Source organism: Chanos chanos, chromosome 1, assembly GCF_902362185.1.
Source record: "Chanos chanos chromosome 1, fChaCha1.1, whole genome shotgun sequence".
Taxonomy (NCBI): domain Eukaryota; kingdom Metazoa; phylum Chordata; class Actinopteri; order Gonorynchiformes; family Chanidae; genus Chanos; species Chanos chanos.
Window position 1 is genome coordinate 10,024,659 of NC_044495.1, and position 18,331 is coordinate 10,042,989.

Here is an 18,331-nt window from a genome sequence, read left to right on the forward strand (position 1 = left end):
AATGTTACATTAGCTGGCAAAAACATGACCCGCGCCCACTCACTTCAAACTTTAGCCTACAGTAGCTTTGTTTGAATGTATGATTACGTGTACAAAGTTATGGATGCTATGGATATCTTTATGCTGCAAGAATGAAGCGTGGAGGTAGCTTCATATAAATAATGAAAACGTAAAAACATTGGACTGTCTCCACACGACACCCATAACTTAGATCCAGCAGGAGTACAGTCTTTGCAAATGCATGGAGACTATTTTACAGTTTCAGCGTCTGTTTGTCCTCCGAAACAATAAGATTTTTTTTCACTGACGCCGCTGTTTGTTTGTAGCGTTTATATGCATTTTTTGCATAGGAGTCGGTGACTGTTTTGTAAAGAAAAAAAGAAGTGCAACTTACTTAAGTGGCGGGAATGGCTGCTGCTTGGCACACAGTAAGCTTTTAGATCGCCTCCAGTAAATGAACGACACCGAACTAGCACCTGCTGTCTGAAGCGACAAAACACTTACACCATCTATAATATGGTTGATGCAAAACTGTGCTGAACGCTCATTTAAGATTTCATGCTTTGTTATGCAGTATTGCGCTCCTGCTTGACATTTGGTGTCACAAAATTAACTCTCCGAAACAACAGAGATAGCCTTCGTAGTTCCTATTTCGAAAAACCAATCAGGAACTCTGATACTGGTGGAGAAATAACCGGACCTACTTTGAAACCAATCGCACAGTCTCACGCGGTCTCCGTGTAAACATAAACTTTTCTCAAACGGGTGACAGTTAGTTAGCAACGATATCAACACTGCAACAACTATACTCGTCTGTCAGAATTATACGTAAAAATGCTTTCCTCTGGTATTGCGCACTATGGTCATGCCACAGAAGTAACCGCCGTTGACAAGAAAAGGTTTGAAACGGTAAGAAATCGTGGGATATTGCTGATTCGGTTAATGCAAGTGCCTGCTGACATCCAACTTAGCCTGGGTTCCTGCTCATGCTGTCAGGCTCTAACAGAAGCCTTTTCTGTTGGAGCATGCAGAACTCATAGATGCTGTTATTTATTATTTTGTGTATTATACCGCTTTTAGATAGTCCTGACTGGATAGTCGTTTCTCGGCGAATTTGTGTTATTGTGCCAATTTCGTCATCGATAGTTCAGGATCACTTAAGTTTTGCTTGAATCGTTCTCGTGGTACTAACCTATTATTGCCATGAACCGAAACAAACGAGCCTTATAATCGTGTAGTCAAGCGAAATAAGTAATCGATTTATACCAATCCTTTCACTTGGATCAAACATTTAATTTGCCTGAATCGTACATTTCACTTGTAACTTTCTTTAACACAGGTTTTCCATCGGTGTGATTTGGACGGGAAGGGTTACCTAAGCAGGGAGGATCTGAAGGTGGCAGTTGTTATGCTTTTCGGATACAAACCATCAAAGGTAGTTTTCTCCAACCTGTTCATGCCTTTCAAATCAGCTTGCTTAGCAGCATTGCCCGTCGCCATCCTCTAGAGGACGACATTGCACAAACTAAAATGTCACATTTACAATGAATGACTGATGGAACGGCTGATTCCTCACGATTTGCTGAATTTAATATATTCTATGCTAGATCATATTCGATGAGTACTTACGCTCATATTCATTGAGCTCATCTATTTTTGATCATTTCTTTTTACTGAAAGTAATAAGGCAAACATTGCATGCTAAGTTTTGTTTAATATTTGCTTATTATCCTGGGTAACTGTGTTGTCACCATCACTTATGTTTGCAGTCTGAAACAGATCTTCTGATGAAGCAGAGTCTTCATGTTGACTGTCCAGGTAAGAACATTGCAAACTGCACAAGACTTCATTCATCCTAAATTTCCACTGTGCATTTCATATATTATACTAGGTAGCATATATGTAGGTTTGTATTGTAAGAAAACCGAAAGAAATTTATAGAGTTCACACATGAATATACCTTCACATGGTATGTTTTGTTCCAGTCTAGTTCAGAGGGGGGTCACTGACAAATCTAAATTTATTTAACGTCTTCCCCATGCTAGAGGTGTCTGTCTGATCTCATTGAGTCTTCTGTTGTTTTTGTTGAACTGCAGTAGCACTGCTTACTGAGAGACATGAGCTGTGTAACCCACACAGACATCTTGCTCAAGCATGGTGTGCAAAATGGTATGGTACGCTCGCCTCATTCTGATGGAGAAAACCTTGTTTTCTACCACAGGAGCAAAACGAAAAAGAGAAAAGGAGCTTGATGTCGATTTTATGTAATTGGTTTACACATTCTCAGTAATTAAAGGGTGACACACAAAAGGCAGTAAATAATTTTGGCATGACGTGTATATAGGCTTTCTCAAGGCCTTTGACAGACACTGTAGAGAAGGGGTTTGGCAAGAATTTTTTATTTATTTTTTTTGAAGGGAGACATTAAATGGTTGAAGACCTAGATTAGTAAGTAATTTGTCTCTTGTTTTACCCCATGAGCAAATTGCTTTTGTATACTGCCCTGTAGGAAAGCAGAAGATAATCTAGTTAAAGTGGCATGCTTGGTGTGATGAAATATTCCACCATTAAATCTTGCTCTGAGCAAAACCATGAATTAAATTGCTCCTCTTCTGAATTTCGTGTGATTACTAAATTAGTGATGGTAGGAGAGAGTGGGTTGCGGACGACTTGGCTAGACTCTAGTCTCGGGCTTCCTTGGCAGAGACTCTCAGAGAAAAGAGACCATTTAAGGCATTCGAGTGACACAGATTACCTCATACAATAGTACTACTACTACTACTACTACTACTACTACTATTACTACTATTACTATTTATGTATATATCCCTCCTTCTCACTCAGCTCTTCACTTCATATCTCATTCACTCTCTCTCTTAACAGCTGTTCCTTACGCTTTTTTTTATAGTTGATATAGTGGTTTTCACCTTGTGGCACACAGTGTATACTGGTATTTGCATAAAAAAAATTAATTTAATGAACACACAGGTCTGTTGTGCATTTTTCACATTGATGTATTTTCAACCTGTTTGCATATCCTTGTACAATAGCACTGAAGGGGATAGTTTTAGAAAATCTATCTCTCTTTCGAGTCAGTCTACGAGTATGTAAAGACCGATATGTAAAAAGACTCATGCTTTTCTCATGCTTTATTTTTTATTTTTTTTGTGCCTGACGGGAGATGTTTATTGTGGCCTTGTTTGAAACACTCATCTGAACACATCTCAAAGTGTTAACTAATCTTTGACATGCCCAAGCATGGAAGCTGATTAGATCTTGAGCAGTACATATGTGTCACGGAAAGATCTGGAAGAAAATGGAAATGTCTTATTTATATTCAAGCCTCATCAGAGGAAGCAACAGCCATAAAATATTGTTTGTATTCCAGCATCAAACGCGAGAGTCCCCTCCCCCTAACCTGCTGTGGTATTGCTCGGGGACAGTCTCGCAAGATGAGGGGTGTGGTGTGACACATCAGGGATGTCCATGTTTTTAAAAAGACGAAAGGATGCTTGTGAATTTGCATGTGCGTGTGGGCATGTACATGTTATTCACGCATGCATATATGTGCTTGTGCGCACATAAGTTCCTGTGGGCATGTATGTATGTGTGTGTGTGTGTGTGTGTGTGTGTGTGTGTGTGTGTGTGTGTTTGTATGTGTGAAGTGTGTTCCTGGGTGGTAAGTGACAGGCGGTGGGCGAGTGTAGGGTGAGTCACACACTGCGTCGAGCTGAGAGAAGCTGAGAGCAGAGTGGAGGCCACATTGCTGACACCTCCTGGTGAAGTATGGGTTCAGTATTAGAGAGACTCTCAATCAGCCCAGCCCTTCTCTCCTCCCAGGGCTCTTATAAAGCAAAGGAAAGCCTGGTTTTAAGGAAGCCCGCGACGTTTCAGTCACGGCCCGAATCTCCGCCTCAGACCCGTCACAGCTACGGCTGAGTATGGGAATATGTTTTTGTGTGTCTGTGTATGTTTCAGGAATGCACTTTGAGCTGGCTGCGGCAAAGGTGCACAAATTGACCTGAGGACATAAAAGAAAAGTGTCTATTGTGCTAAGGCCACTGTTTCGCTAATTGAATAAGCTGAGGTGAAGTAAAAGCAACTAATTTTTTCTCCTTAATGTCACTTTAATTTTTAATAATTTAAACGCTGCGGACAATTATCCCCACACTGTTCTTTATTACTAATTATTACAAGTTCCTGTCTCTCTTGTCTCTCTCATCTTCACTGTTTGTCCATGTTTTTTTTTTTTATCTAGCCCATCTTCCAGTTAATAGCATGGGTCTGTCACATCTATCATGGGTCTTGTCTAATATGAGACTGCAATATTTATTTATTTAATTATTTATTGTCTCAGCCGTATATGACAAATGTTTTACTGTATTTGTTTTGGCAGTTTGTACAGCGGAAAGGGACCAGCGAATCTGTGCGAATATCACTTAATTAATTAGCCTCCATCCCAAATGACATTTCTACCCAGTCTCTAAGCCGTTATTGTCCGTGGAGTGGGCTCAGAATATTCTCTGCCTCTGTCGTCTGTATGTTTGGTGCTTCCATAGTGCTGTCTATGGCTCCCAAGCCTGCCTTTTTCATCTCAATAACAGCACTCAGAGAAAAATGACTACCCTGCAGGCAAGAGGGAGAGATATTACCCCTTTAAACACAATCCGCTCAGATGACTACCATGTAAAGGAAGTGCATGCACTTCTGAGGAGAGCTCTGTAATAAACCCCAACACCCCCACCACACTCACACACACACCCTTCTCTCTCTCTCTCTCTCTCTCTCTCACTCTCCCTCTCTCTCTCTCTCTCTCTCTCTCTCTCTCTCTCTCTCTCCCCTGTTCCACTCTTTTTTAATCTCTCTCTTTTTCTCTCTCTCTTTCTGTGAAAGGGGTCCCACTGGAGCAGTTTGTGTCTCTCATGGGGAAGAAGTTGTCAGTGGAGGATCGCTACGAGAAGATGAGGCAGATCTTCAGTGCTTTTGATGTTCACTGTAAGTTTTTTCTCTCTCTCTCTCTCTCTCTCTCTCTGTCTGTCTGTCTGTCTGTACTTGCATTTCTCACAGCACTGCTTCTATCTATATTTGGAGCTTTTGCCAGCCTCCCTTAAAATTCATAAAGCTAGCACTGTGACAGTGTGTACAGTGTAAACCATTTAGAACAAAATGTCAATAGTCAAGAGATGAGTGTAAACATCAGTCAGTGTGTCACACACTCTAATGCTTTTTACTGTCAATTCGTTTAGAACATTAAGTGATATTTAATTTTACTGCAGTGAGAAATGACTTATTTGTCTTTTGTAAGTGTCACTATAATCAAGATAACTAGTAGGAAATTAGGAGTATTCTCACTTCATGCCAACAGAGGGCGCTGTTTGTCCCTCTGTATTCGCCCCCAACATTAATGGGGCATTGATCCACTGTGCGCTCTCCCTTAGTTTCATTTCAGCAGGTGTCTGTTTTTGTAGCTGAGCTCAGAGTGTTTTATTTTCCATGCTGGACCGGCCGTGTGTGTGTGTGTGCCCTGATTGAGTGTTTGTGCATGCTTTTGTGACTGAAGTGGTCAGCGTAGCAGCACATCTCCGAGCAGCTTTCACTGGCTTATTCAGAGCACATCACATTTTCTCTTTTTCCGGTCAAGTAGTTTTTGAGTTCAATTTAGTAATTTTGTATAGCATAATTAGCGTGTTTGAAAGCGGCGTCTGCCCTACGCTAGTTTTTGGCAAGTTGTTTTGTAGAGTGTGTGTGGCCTTCAGTTCCACCCACTCTTAGAATGTTTGTTGGATATTTCAAGGAGTGGGCAGAAGTATAATTAACTAATTAATTTTGTTACTGAAAATAATTTCAGCCACTGAATGAGGGGTGACCATGGAGAGGACTATATCAGGTGACTTTGATTCAATCTGGTTTAAAAGGCCCAGGGATTTGATTTCATTAACCTTGCTAACCCACCATTAAAGACAGGAAACTCCCATGTTTGCAGGCACCTTTTTTTTTTTTTTTTTCCTTCTTTTTAACGTATGTCCAAAGCAGCTGCTTTGACTACTGGGGAAACTGTTTCACATATGCTGGTGGGTTGGCCCTCAGCCCCCTTCTAATTTTCTCTGTATGTAGTTCTATAAAATACGTTAGCAATACAGAGGACAATGCTGCAAGTTGTCCTCACTCCTACTCTTAGTTCTGGGTTATTCTCCTCACTTTCTTGCCTCAGGGTCAGTTGACTCAAGTTTTAATGTTTTGCTTCGAGGGCATCTGGCCTTAGATTGTTAGCGATACACCAAATTCATCTTGAGTATTATCAACTTGATTTCAGGTTTTTTTGTTTGTTTTTTTTTCCAAACCTATTTCTGAATTTACAGAAAGCTGAAAATGCAGTGATCTTGGCAGCTTGGCATTTCTCAACACACGTGCAGTTTTAAACACTATGAATGTCTTCTCCACTTTGTCTTAATGAATTGTTCATTTTGCCCCGTCTTTGAACGGCTGTGAGATTAGCTTGAACGTACAAGTCAGTCATAAAAAAATAAACAAGCCTTTGAGCGACGGAATGCGCTTGGTAACGATGCTTTTCCAAGCGAAAAAAAAGTCTGCGTCTCCGCAGAAACAACTCTATAACTCCGTGCGGGATCTGCGTAGGACATTTTTTGTTCCCGGGCCAAGTTCACTTAAAACTGATGTCTTAGCATTAGCTAGCTGATGGCCGTGACAGCATGCCAATAGAGTGCTGCGCGAGAGCTGTCTTCGGCTCAACAGACAGCTGCGCATGAGGTGTTAGAACGTTTCATCAGTAACGTCACCCGAGTTTTTCGCCTTCAATGAGAACAAATTGAGAGGAAGGAAAAAAAAAAAAAAAAAGAAAACGCTGAAGTGACGCGTCTCTTTCTCTCTCTGAGCTGATATGGCAGCCTGCCCAGTGATCTGCGAGCCGTCAGAAAGCCTGTAATTTTCACTACTGCTTGTGCATGCAGACCCTGGCTTCCCCCGTCAAAGCAAAGCCCGGTCTCCCTCTTCACTTCAACTCTGGAGCAGTTTCTCAAAACAAACAAAGCGGCTTTGCCCCAGCGTCTACCACGAGTGTAGTATGTCATGTCATTTCTTTGAAGCTGAGTGCTGTTGTGTTGACAGGGGTGGTCTGTGATGTTCGCTAGTCGTGTTGGGCTCCTGTGTCCTCTCCTGTGGTTGTTAAGGACAGTGTAGTGGTCACCCCCCCCCCCCCCCCACCCCCCATCCCAGCGTTGGTGTTTAACAATACGTGCCGCCTGTTTGTTTGTTTGGTTTTTTTTTTATTTGCCATTTTAAACCCACGGCTCTGAGCTCCGCCGTTCTTCTCATCAGCTCAGCAGACACGCTAAAAAGATTCCACTCTTAGCTCTGAGTTTGGATGTCACTCCTCTAAAAGTTCCTCAGGGGAGCCATTTCCCTGCAAATCAAAGCATTCAGTGCCAGAGACTGAAAGTGACGCACAACAAACTGCTCCTCCAGTGCTTTATGGGAAGTGGCTCTCGCAGGCACTGTGGAGACTGTGGTGGGCCCCCCCCATCTTCTTCACACTATTACTACTGGCCAAAAAGAGCCCCAACAACAACAACAAAAAAGAAAACAAACCCAAATGCATGAGACTGGCGCGTCTTATAGTAAAAGAGGAGGTAATACAGTCTCGTTTCCTTCTTAAAGGAGGGAAAGTTTAACGTGAACGTATTTAATATTAATCAGACGTGCCATTGTCTTGCACTGTAGTACCGCTGACCTGAGGTTCCGTGTCCTCTCTTGTCAGGTCGTGGCTTCTTGAAGTTGGACGACTTCAAAAGCGCTTTTGCTCGAGTCGCTCCGCGCCTGCCGGAGAGGACCGTGCTGGAAGCTTTCCGGTGAGTTTTTTTTTTTTTTTTTTCCCCCCATTTGTTCTATTGATGCGTTTACTCAGCGAACTAAGAGTTCTGTATGAGCTCTCTAAAGCTCTGCAAACCTTTTCCTCCTGTCCGTCTGTCGCTTGGCACACATTTCCGCACATGGTATGAGAATTTACATTACACGCCCGTAGAATATGCCGTGACCTCGTTCTCACTTTTGAAAATATCGACTATGGAATTGTAGGTCAATAGAGTCTTTGATTTGCTAAGCATAAACTGTAGACAGCTGGATGTGTGTGTGTGTGTGTGTGTGTGTGTGTGTGTGTGTGTGTGTGTGTGCTTATGTGTGTTTCATATGGCCCCATGTGTGCTCTGTCTGCTGTGCTTAGCTCAAGTTGAATGTGGAAGCTTGCAGAGTTTGGTCTGTAGAGGAATTCTGCTCATTAGGGCTGCTTACCCACGCTCTCCCTTCCCCTGTGGAGCATGGGATAGATCGATCACCCCCCCCCCCCATTCCCCTCTTCCCCCCACCTTTCTCCACCTTCCCCCCACCTTCCTCCACCTTTCTCCGTTCTCACCCCGTGTCCTCTTCATTTCTCTTTGCTGGCTTTCCCCATTTTTCCATTCTGACAGGCCCCTTATGCTTTCCAACAGGTGGGATTCTCTCTTCTCTGTGTGTGTGTGTGTGTGTGTGTGTGTGTGTGTGAGAGAGTGCTTTCACACCCATTCTGAACGGTTATCACAGACCCTGTATTGGTCTCCTTTACTACACTCAACTTGTCTCACTCTGCAAGTTCTCTGCATTACTGATGTGTTATTTCTCTTGTCATACTGTGAGGTTTGAGTTGAGTTTCACATAGATGATTAAGTCCTCCCTGTCTTTCTGTTTTTTCTTTCTGTTTTTTTTTCTCAACACATTATTATCGGTCCTCAGTCTTGCTGAAGACCATCTCTGTGGTGCCTTTAGAGACTGGTCTGTGTGTGGTGTGTGTGTGTGTGTGTGTGTGTGTGTGTGTGTGTGTGTGTGTGTGTGTGTGTGTGTGTGTGTGAGTGAGAGAGGTGGTCCTGAGTAGTCCTGTGTACTGTACATTGCAGTGAGAGGCATTCCGACTTTTCTCCCTCTATTTTGAGAGCTCCGTCAGCTCCCCTGAAATATGTCATGTGTTTCCTCACGTCAGGCGCTGTGCATTTGGAAAGCTTTTGTGTTCTGTTTGTCTCTGACTCATCCTCTGCAGTTGGGCTACCTCACGTCACAGCCACTGCTGCAACTTGGGCATGTTCTGAGCCTGGCTCTCTCTCTCTCTCTCTCTCTCTCACACACCCACACCCCCACTCATATACACACACACACCCACTCATATACACACACGCACACGCACACGCACAGACATATAAACATACATACACACACACACACACACACACACACACATGCATGTGTACACATATACACACGCAGGTGGTCTTTGTATTGAGAAATTAACTGGTAGACCTACAAAGGCTTGTTACCTTCTTGAGTATATTTTAGGATTTTTCTAAGGACTGTGTAATGACTTTAATGGACATTTAATTTGACAAACAGTCAGTTCACTCAAAGTCAGTTAACCAATTAATCAGTGTCTTTCAGCCCAGTTATGCCCACTCTCAGCCTGAAGACCAGAGCACAGGAGAAGCTTCATAACAGACTGATGGTTCTCTTTAGACTGAGGTCGTATATGAACGTTTCTGTTTTGCTTTCCTTTCAACGGCAGTTCACAGGCTTGTACGTTTGAGTATAGATGCACCTGGCACGACAGAGCTGTTGAGGACTCCAGTGTGCTGCACACACACACACACACACACACACACACACACAGATGTACACACGGACGTACACACGTACACACAGACACACTTGCTCAAAGTCATAACCTTCACGCCACCGTGCCATCTTGTTTTCTTTCTGTCCTTCCCCCTCCTCCTCCTCCTCCTCCTCCTTCTCTTTCTTTTTTTCTCTTGGCTTTGCACTCCTCTGTCATACTGCTGCCTCTAACATGGTACGGCAGCCAATGGGTGTAAGGGGGGGAATGACAGAGTGAAAAAAGACACATAACAGAAAAAAGAAAGAGAGAGACAGAGAGAGAGAGAGATGTGAAGCCGTGCTCAAGTGAGTTGTGTGGGGAGTTTATCTTCAAGCCCAGGGCTGTGTTTAGGACCGATTATCACAACTAAGTGATTAATAATCATGCTTTTGCCTCCGGTCTGCCTCGGTGAGAGCAGGCGTCAGAGTTATGTTGTCACATTTGCTTTTCATGTGAGACCACTTTGAGACAAGCTGAAGAAGACCACCGTCTGGATGTGTGTGTGCGCGCGCATGTTTGTGTTTGTGTGTGTGTGTGTATCTGTGTGTATTTTTGCAGTGTTCTTTGTGAAAGAAAGAGCAACACCCTTGTCCTGTCCTTTTTTGTCATAATTATAGCAGAACAATGGAGAGCCCTGCAGGCTTCACACCATTAGCGGAAGGCTGGTGCCTCTTTATGCGCGGGAGATTTATGGACATGTGCTGCTTCTCTGAATGAATGTTAACACGGCCATCTCCCTGGTGCTTGTTGCCATGGTGATAGGGTACGCAGAGCTGGTGCCATCACACCTTGAGCAGAGCCTGCAGTTCTCTCTCTCTCCCTCTCTCTCTCTCACTCTCCTTCCCCCTCTCTCCTTTTTCTGCATTCTTTCTCTTTTGTTGTCACTGTTTCCAGAGCAACTATCTGTCATCATACTTCCATAAATACCTTCTTCATAGATTCTTGCATATCTTGTGGAGAAACAGTGAGAGGTTTTTAATGCCTCTGATTTCCCATGCAGTATAAGATTTAGACTCGTTCTTTGTTCTTAGGGTCCTACCAATGACAATCAGGTAGTTCTTTAAAAAGAGGCAGATCTGATGAGCATATGACATTGTCATTCAGTGCTTTTGTCTGCATTGTCTTGGTACTAGTCAGGAAAACGGTTATTTTTATGTTGCAGTGACATAAACAGTGTTTTGTTTTGTTTTTAACTATGATGGTTAAGATTTAGTCATTGCTTTAAACTGACTGTTGTAACATTTGTCTTTATCATTCCGTCTGCATTCTTTCATCCTTTTGAAACTGAGTAAAACACAGAGCTCAAAAACTAAAATTTGAAACCACTTACCCTTATCAAAGAGAAATGTAATTTCATATCTCCCTTTAGTGCAGCACTTGACTATAAAAGATTAGTGGCAGTTTACCCACAGATTCCACTCACACCCCCCCCCCCCCCTCGAAAAAAAAAAAACCTCCTATTGCTTTGCATTTCTCTTTTCAGTTTCTTTAATCTGGTAGAATAGAAGCTGACGAATAAGTGAATTAATTAGCATTCTTAAATTAAACTTCTGTAGGAGTTTCTGTCCTACTAAATGATGAGAGGTTTTTTTTTTTTTTTTTTTCATGAATCTCAAAAAAATATATTCATGCAAATTACTCCACAATGTGATTCCCTGAAGCTAAAGAGGAGGTGAAAGGAAGTACCTATCAAACAGATTTTTCATCCCCTACTTTTTCCTCCTACTCTCCTCCCTCAGAGAGAGGGGCTCAAACTCTCCTACTCCTCTGCCCGGGTCGCACGACGCTAAAACCGATCGGGTCGACCCCGTGCCGTCTCAGGCGGAGGTCACGGCTTCTTCCGTAAGACAAGGCTGTTTTTTTTTTTTTTTTCCGGTGAGATAGCAGGATGGAAGGAGAGGGAGAAGGGGAAGGAAAGGAGGAAGAGGGGAAAAAAAAGGGAAAAACTCCTACAGATCAGTAGCAAATTAGCCCTGCCTGGTCTCAGCGTGAATACATTTACTGCATATTGAGAGTTTGGCCTTTTTCTTTTGCCACCATATCAAGGTAATTACATCTCTTTTGTAGCTCTGTGAAAGGAGGTATCGCCGGCCTGCCGTTTTACTGCCTGCCCGTGGAAGCTCAGAGTGCATAAATCCCTTAAAGTAGGGTCCCCCCCCCTCCCCACCCTCCCCCTGCTGACACACACACACACACACACACACACACACACACTCACACTGGGTTCAGTGAAAGCACAATGAAGCATTCTCATCAGTACTAAGCTGTCCACTCACAGGCACTTAATGGTTAGCCGATATGTGGCTTTCAGTCGGTCTCGGTGTTGACATACTGGAAGTTGCCGACCTTTTGTGCGCCTTCACGTGAACGTACGCTCACGCGCATGCACACGCATACGCACACGCACACACACGCGCACATGCATACAAACACGCATTCATGCTATCACATGCACACTCACACACACTAGTACCAGTCATTACTGAGCAATATAGACCTGATTGTGTTGGAGCTGGAATTGAATAATTTCATTTTAGTTCATTTCTCTTTTTTTCCACCTCTCTCGTTCTCTCCATTTTTTTTTTCCAGTCGTCTCATCAAATGAGCTCACTGAAAAGGGCAGAGATTCCATTAGATGTCGAAATCTGCTTTAGTCCTGTCGATTACACATTCATTTTTAGTCGGTGAGTGTGGAGATGATTTCTCAATCAAGCCATACAAATGGAGAGCGATGATTAGGACAGCTGTAGAAATGCTTTGATTTCTTTTCTTTTTTCTTCATTTTAAGCTTTATTTTTTCCTTCTCTTCTTTTCTCTTTCGACCTCCTCTATATCATTCTATTTTCAGTCTGTATTCAGAAATGGAGCGTTCAGGTAGAGAGCAGACTCCAGATTCAGACAGGGTTGCCACAGGGTAATGCAGTAATCACATTGGTTCCCCCTGGAGTGGGTGAATGGGTTAGCTGGTGTGCTGCCCTCTGCCTGTGGCACTTACTTCAACTGCAGACGCACTTAGATGCTCCCTACACACACACACACACACACACACACGCACACGCCACTCTTCACCAAGGGAGCAAGGTCACAGCCTGGGGAGGCCAACATAGAGGAGACTGCATCTTACCGTGCACTCAGACATAAAGACACTGGAAGCATACTCGCACTCAATTCATTGTACCAGTGTGCGTGGGGTCACAAAGAAGTGCCAATTTCCACAGTGTACGAAGCTACAGATAATAAGTGCAGTTTATTTGTTCATTATCATTTGACTCCTATCATTAGCTTCTTGGCTATATTGTTGTATCCAGTTACAGAGTCAAACCTCTCTAGGAATGTGATATTGTTTTGATTCTTGCCCCCTGTTCCTTTTTGTTTGTGTGTGTTTGGTTTGTGTCTGCTTAAGGCTTGTCGGTTCATCTCAGTTTGGATACTCCAACAGAAATCTTTCTGCTTTCTTTCCATTGTGAGGTGGGTTGTTGGGGGGGGGGGGGGGGGGCAATTCCTTTGAGGTTTTTTGTACTGTATGTAGTTGCCATGACAATTACATTAGCTTCCACTGGCGTACATCCACCTCCTAGGAATGCTAATGAGGAGCAGTTTCTTTTTCTTTTCTTTTTTCTTTTTTTTTTTTTTTTCTCTCTTTTCCTTTGGTGCGTGTGGCTATCAGGGATCTCCCGCCAGAGCGGAAGACGACGTTCCTTGAAGCGAAAATGTAAGAGTCTTTTAAACAGGGCCACAGAGAGGGGCCACGGTCCACTGTCTGACAGAGATAGCAGCACATCGTCAGGCTATGAAGTGACTCCCACTCTCCTGGGCTCTGGGCTAATAAAGATGGTCCGATACATTCTTCACATAGTCTGCAAGTTTCTGTCTGAGAGAGAGAGAGACACACACACACACACACACACATTGTTCTACTTTTGTGAAACACAGAACGTGTCTACCTAGAGACGATAGATAAGCATGCGTGATAACGAGAACTGGAAAATGCGGTTTACCTGCCATTTGTTTCGTTACTTGAAGCATTTGAAACAAGGAGAGTTTATAAAAATGAGCGTGACTTCCTCACGCTCTGCGTTTTGGGAACGTCGCTCGGCTATATGATTACAGTATTTAATTTTTGCTCGTTTAATATATGTATTTTTTTTTTCCTACAGGCGTTTTTTTTTGCTGGTGAACCTAATACACAAATTTTCATGCATCTGAAGTCTAGCAGTAAGATCATAATCATGTCAGGGATTCATGGAGCTTCTTAAGTGTTGAATAAATCAATGAATTAATGAGAGGATATCAAAGAAACTCATCTTTCCCCTATCCTTGGTACATATGGTGTTACTAAAGCTGAAAAGAGGCACTCTTCAGAGAAGTCTGTCTGCCTAAACAAACACAGGAACACTATTGTGTCTAATAAATTATTGCCTGGATTTAGTAACACGAAGATGTTTGAATTTCCATCTGCATTTCATACATTTTCTTGCCTAATGAGGTGTTTTATACTTTCATATAGTGACATGTTTTTTATTTTGTAAACCTAAAAGGCTAACGTCGCACCGGCGTCAAAATCGGCAGACGAAAAAGGACACGTCTTTTCTTTCCTTCATGTGTGTAGTTCGGCATCTGTAAGCAAAACGTTCCCCCGGCGGTGAGAGCACGTCGGGTCTCTGGATAGCGATGAGGCTTCTGAGCTGCTTCTTATCGATGATTATTTCTCTCCTCGTACTAAATCAAGATGTTTACTTGGGCCCAAGCCATGAGACGATTCTCTCCAGGGCTGGGGGAAGTAAATAACACAGGACGTTCTCCAACTAGGAGCCAAACTTAGCCAAGGGCGCTAAATAAATCCCAGGCATTTGGCTGAGCACTGTGTGTGTGTGTGTGTGTGTGTGTGTGTGTGTGTGTGTTGACGTTGACAGGATAGGATGGGATGGCTGCTATGTGACCAGCTCCGTTCTGGTCTCTAAGGCTCTTCCCTGAGAGACCTGATATGCCCCCTCCACTGGATGTGTTACCACACCACATTTCCACCTAAAGGCAAAGGGGCTTCTCACAGCTAACTTGCTCTTAAATGGACGTTGTTGTCAGAGCTGCTGGTTTGGATTGGTCTGATTCAACCTAAAACACTCTGACACTGTCTCAAGCATTCAGAGGTTACATTTCTTTTTACATTGGAAAAGAATTCTTTTGTTGAAGATCGTATTAAACACTGTAATTCCATTTGGAGACCAGTTGTATATAGAGCTTGCAGTTAAATCGAGGCATTTTTCATGACTGTCTATGGTGGCTGTTAACCTGAAAATAGTATTTTGGGACCTCTGTGCCTCCAACACTCCTTAGCTGTCCATAACAACACAGTGATTACTTCAGGCCAAAGTGTGAAGGCCTGCCAGCCTTGTAAATTGGAGAGTTCAGTTATTCAGCCCACTTTAACCACAGTACTTATTGAGGGGAGCTGTTTCTTTTTTTTCTGGTAATTAAAGCTCTACTGAATGAACTCCAATTCTTTTACAGTCCTTAGAGTCAAAGACTGTGTTAGAAGTTCACAGGCTAACTGAGTCCTCCTTAGTAGCAATCCTACTGTGAAACATACCCCCCCCCCCCCCCATTGGCTATAACAGAGCCTAGAGTTCCTAAATAAGTGTGTTAAAACAAGCAGTGAATAAATGATTGACGATCAGTCTGAATATTTTTTTTAACACTAAGGTTTATGTTTTATTGAAAGCATTAATGAGAGCCTGTACTGTACATAGTGACTTTGTCTTCACTCTCACTCTCTCTCTCTAGTATATCTGTGCTGTCCTAAACAGTATAATGGTTATAGTACTTATGCTGACACGGGATCATATCTGAATGAGTAGACCTTCTGAGTCTATAGCTGAAGTGGAACAGAGAGTGGATAAGGACAGTCAGAACCACTTAAAATCAAAGTCTTCAAGTATCTTTAGAGGAGAGAAAAAAAAAAACCCCTCCAAGTCCCTCCCCTTAAAAGAGTGAAAGAGAGTGGGGAGCTTTCCCTACCCTCGATTTTCTAATTGGATATTTCTTCTTTCCTTGCCTGGAAACATCGAGTCATCCAGGCTTAACTGAGGACAAAACTCAAGGACCTGAATCAGGGTGTTTCACTAATGCTTGATATATTTGACTAGGAGGCATTAAGAGGCACAGTTCCAAAACACTAATTTTGTGCCTTTATGAACGAATATCAAGGAGATACATATATGCTAACCAGTAAACAGAAGGTTCCCTGTTGGCTATGCACTCAGAGCCTTTGTGACTGTCATACTAAAAAGACTGTCAAAGGTTTATTGCAGGATTTATTTTTTCTGTAAATCCGTATTGTCCTCTCAAGTCAAAGACAACTGAAACATCCATGCTGAGAGATGACCAACATCCCTTTTCTGTTCTCAGCACTGCATCCCTTATTCTTTCCAGGTGGCTGTAACTGCCTGTGTTACCCCAACAGCTCTCTGCAGGGACTGTATTTTTAAGCAACTTTTTATGTGCGTTTGGGACTTGCCTTTGATCTCCCCAGGCGGTATATGCTGATCATCTAATTCTGCTTGGTCAGTCCATTCTTGGAATAGTGTCTAGTGTTCCCTGAAGGTCACTGTTCACTGCTGATCAGACACTTTGAACGATAGAGAAGCACAAATAAGCGCTATATGGTGTCATCTCTGTGTTTTCTCTCAGCTGTGACTCAGACTCACTCTGGCTGGCATATTAAAGGAGTCTGTAGGTTTAGAGAACCTAGGTAGAAGTGGGAGACTTCTCTAAGTGTTTCTCTAAGTGTATCTGTGCCCTCAGCGACAGGAACCCTCTCTCGTGATTGGCTGTGAGAGACAGTGAGGGGAAACCCATGGGAACGGAGCAGAGGCTCTCTCATCATCCTTCCGTTTTAGCGTTTTTATTATTAAACATCCACCACATGGAAGGTCTGCCTTCAAAGGCACACACCATTAAAGTTTTTGAGCTCTGGAGGGTTTTGAAGATGTGGGTGTGACTTGGGTTGTATATGTTTTGTAAGATGTTGATGAGATGAGACAAGACGAAAGAAAGGGCAAAGTTGGGGTCAATTTTGTATTTTAACTTAATCAATTTTGAAAAAGAACTGAAGTTTTTAACATGAATCTAATAATCCTATTTCTGCGACATGATAGCTGAATTATAATTAATAAATTGAATTTACTGTAATTCCCTGACCCCATCTTTGGCCTTAGCTCTGACAGAGCTTTTATATGAAAATAACACTTGAATATTGAGTAATACTTAAAGTTTAATATATCCCAGTTTTTGTTTAAAGTCTGGTTGCTCTTGCCCAAGTGGTTCCCACTGAAATGTAACTGCCAGAAACAAGTGTTTCATAAGAGATAGTCTACTTTATTTTTAATAATTTATAATATATGAGTGTGGTCAAGTTTATGGGACACTGAACAATTTGTGTAAAAGATGACTTGACTCTAGGCCTGTTTTTTTTGGGGGGGGGGGGGGGGGAGCTTTGCACTGTTTCCAAGTGCTTCAGTTTACTGTTTCAGTTACTGTGCTCTTTTGCACGGCTAAAATGACACTCAGACAGCACAGCTAGGTTTTAGATTGTCTTTACAGCTAGAGTTATGCAATAACTATATAAATATTCTATGGCAGAGATCTTCAACATGGGATCCGCAACCCCTAGGGGGTCCGCAAAGGGGTCTGCCAGATAATTTGATCCCAAGCTTTTTTTTCTTCAAAAAATGAAAATATGTCCGAAAATACACATTAACATAAATACAACCTATAATAAGCAAAGATAAATCTTCCTATTTCTTAAAAAAAAAATTAGCCTACAACACTGAAGATACCCATGAACCCTCGTGCAATAATGTGATCACCCTGAGAGCAGAGCACCAGCTAGATATCCTACGCTAAACCACTCTATGTGCGGCACCAATAAAACGCTGGCACATACATGGCACCATAGGCCACCCTATACATTATTGTTGACCAGGTTTAATAAGCAACACTGTTTTATATGACATGTAATAGGGAGTCCCTCCATTGTGTCTCTATCAGCCAAGGGGTCCTTGGCGTGAAAAGCGTTGAAGGCCCCTGTTCTGCAGTATGTTTCTGAAACTGACTGCTTCTGAATCTGTGAAGTTGGAAGGTTTCAGTCGACTCAAATCAAATCTATTTCCTCAATGTATTTGGAGCAGCTGCTGAAGAAATACTTTGACTTGGTACTAGTTCTCGTCGAAAAAACTCAAAAAGTGTTTTACATCTATGAATTTTATATCTGAATTCCTCGGATTGAGAATGGGGGAAAAAAAATTAGTTTTGCTTCACGGTGGCACCCTGACAAGAAACTGAAAATTGAGTGGATTATCTGAACAGAGTCATTTTCCTATACATCTTTCAAAGCTCCGAGTCTTATTCAGGTTACCCTCAACTCTCCGAGCTGTCATACTGTGTCACCTGCAAGTACAGCAGGGAGAGGCAGCTTTGGACTGGATGACGGTGACTGCCAACAGTGCATTTTCTCAAAGTGATCCAGAAGGATAACTGGAAGGATAATCAGATGAATGAAGCCATCAGACACATGCAGGTATAATTATCAAAGACAGACATTAGAGGAAAGAAAAAGTTTTTCTTTTCTTTGTTTTAACCACCTGT

The 18,331-nt window shown here is 42.5% G+C and overlaps 1 protein-coding gene across 1 annotated transcript in view; it reads left to right on the plus strand.

The window, feature by feature from the left end:
* Positions 1-800: 800 nt before the first annotated feature.
* Positions 801-18,331, plus strand: part of efcab11 (EF-hand calcium binding domain 11) — a 34,602-nt gene continuing 17,071 nt past the window's right edge. The window contains exons 1-5 of the mRNA XM_030788523.1: positions 801-909; positions 1,340-1,435; positions 1,770-1,818; positions 4,894-4,995; positions 7,775-7,865. Coding sequence (XP_030644383.1) covers positions 835-909; positions 1,340-1,435; positions 1,770-1,818; positions 4,894-4,995; positions 7,775-7,865 — 413 coding nt within the window. The 5' untranslated portion in view covers positions 801-834. The remainder of the gene's footprint in view (positions 910-1,339; positions 1,436-1,769; positions 1,819-4,893; positions 4,996-7,774; positions 7,866-18,331) is intronic.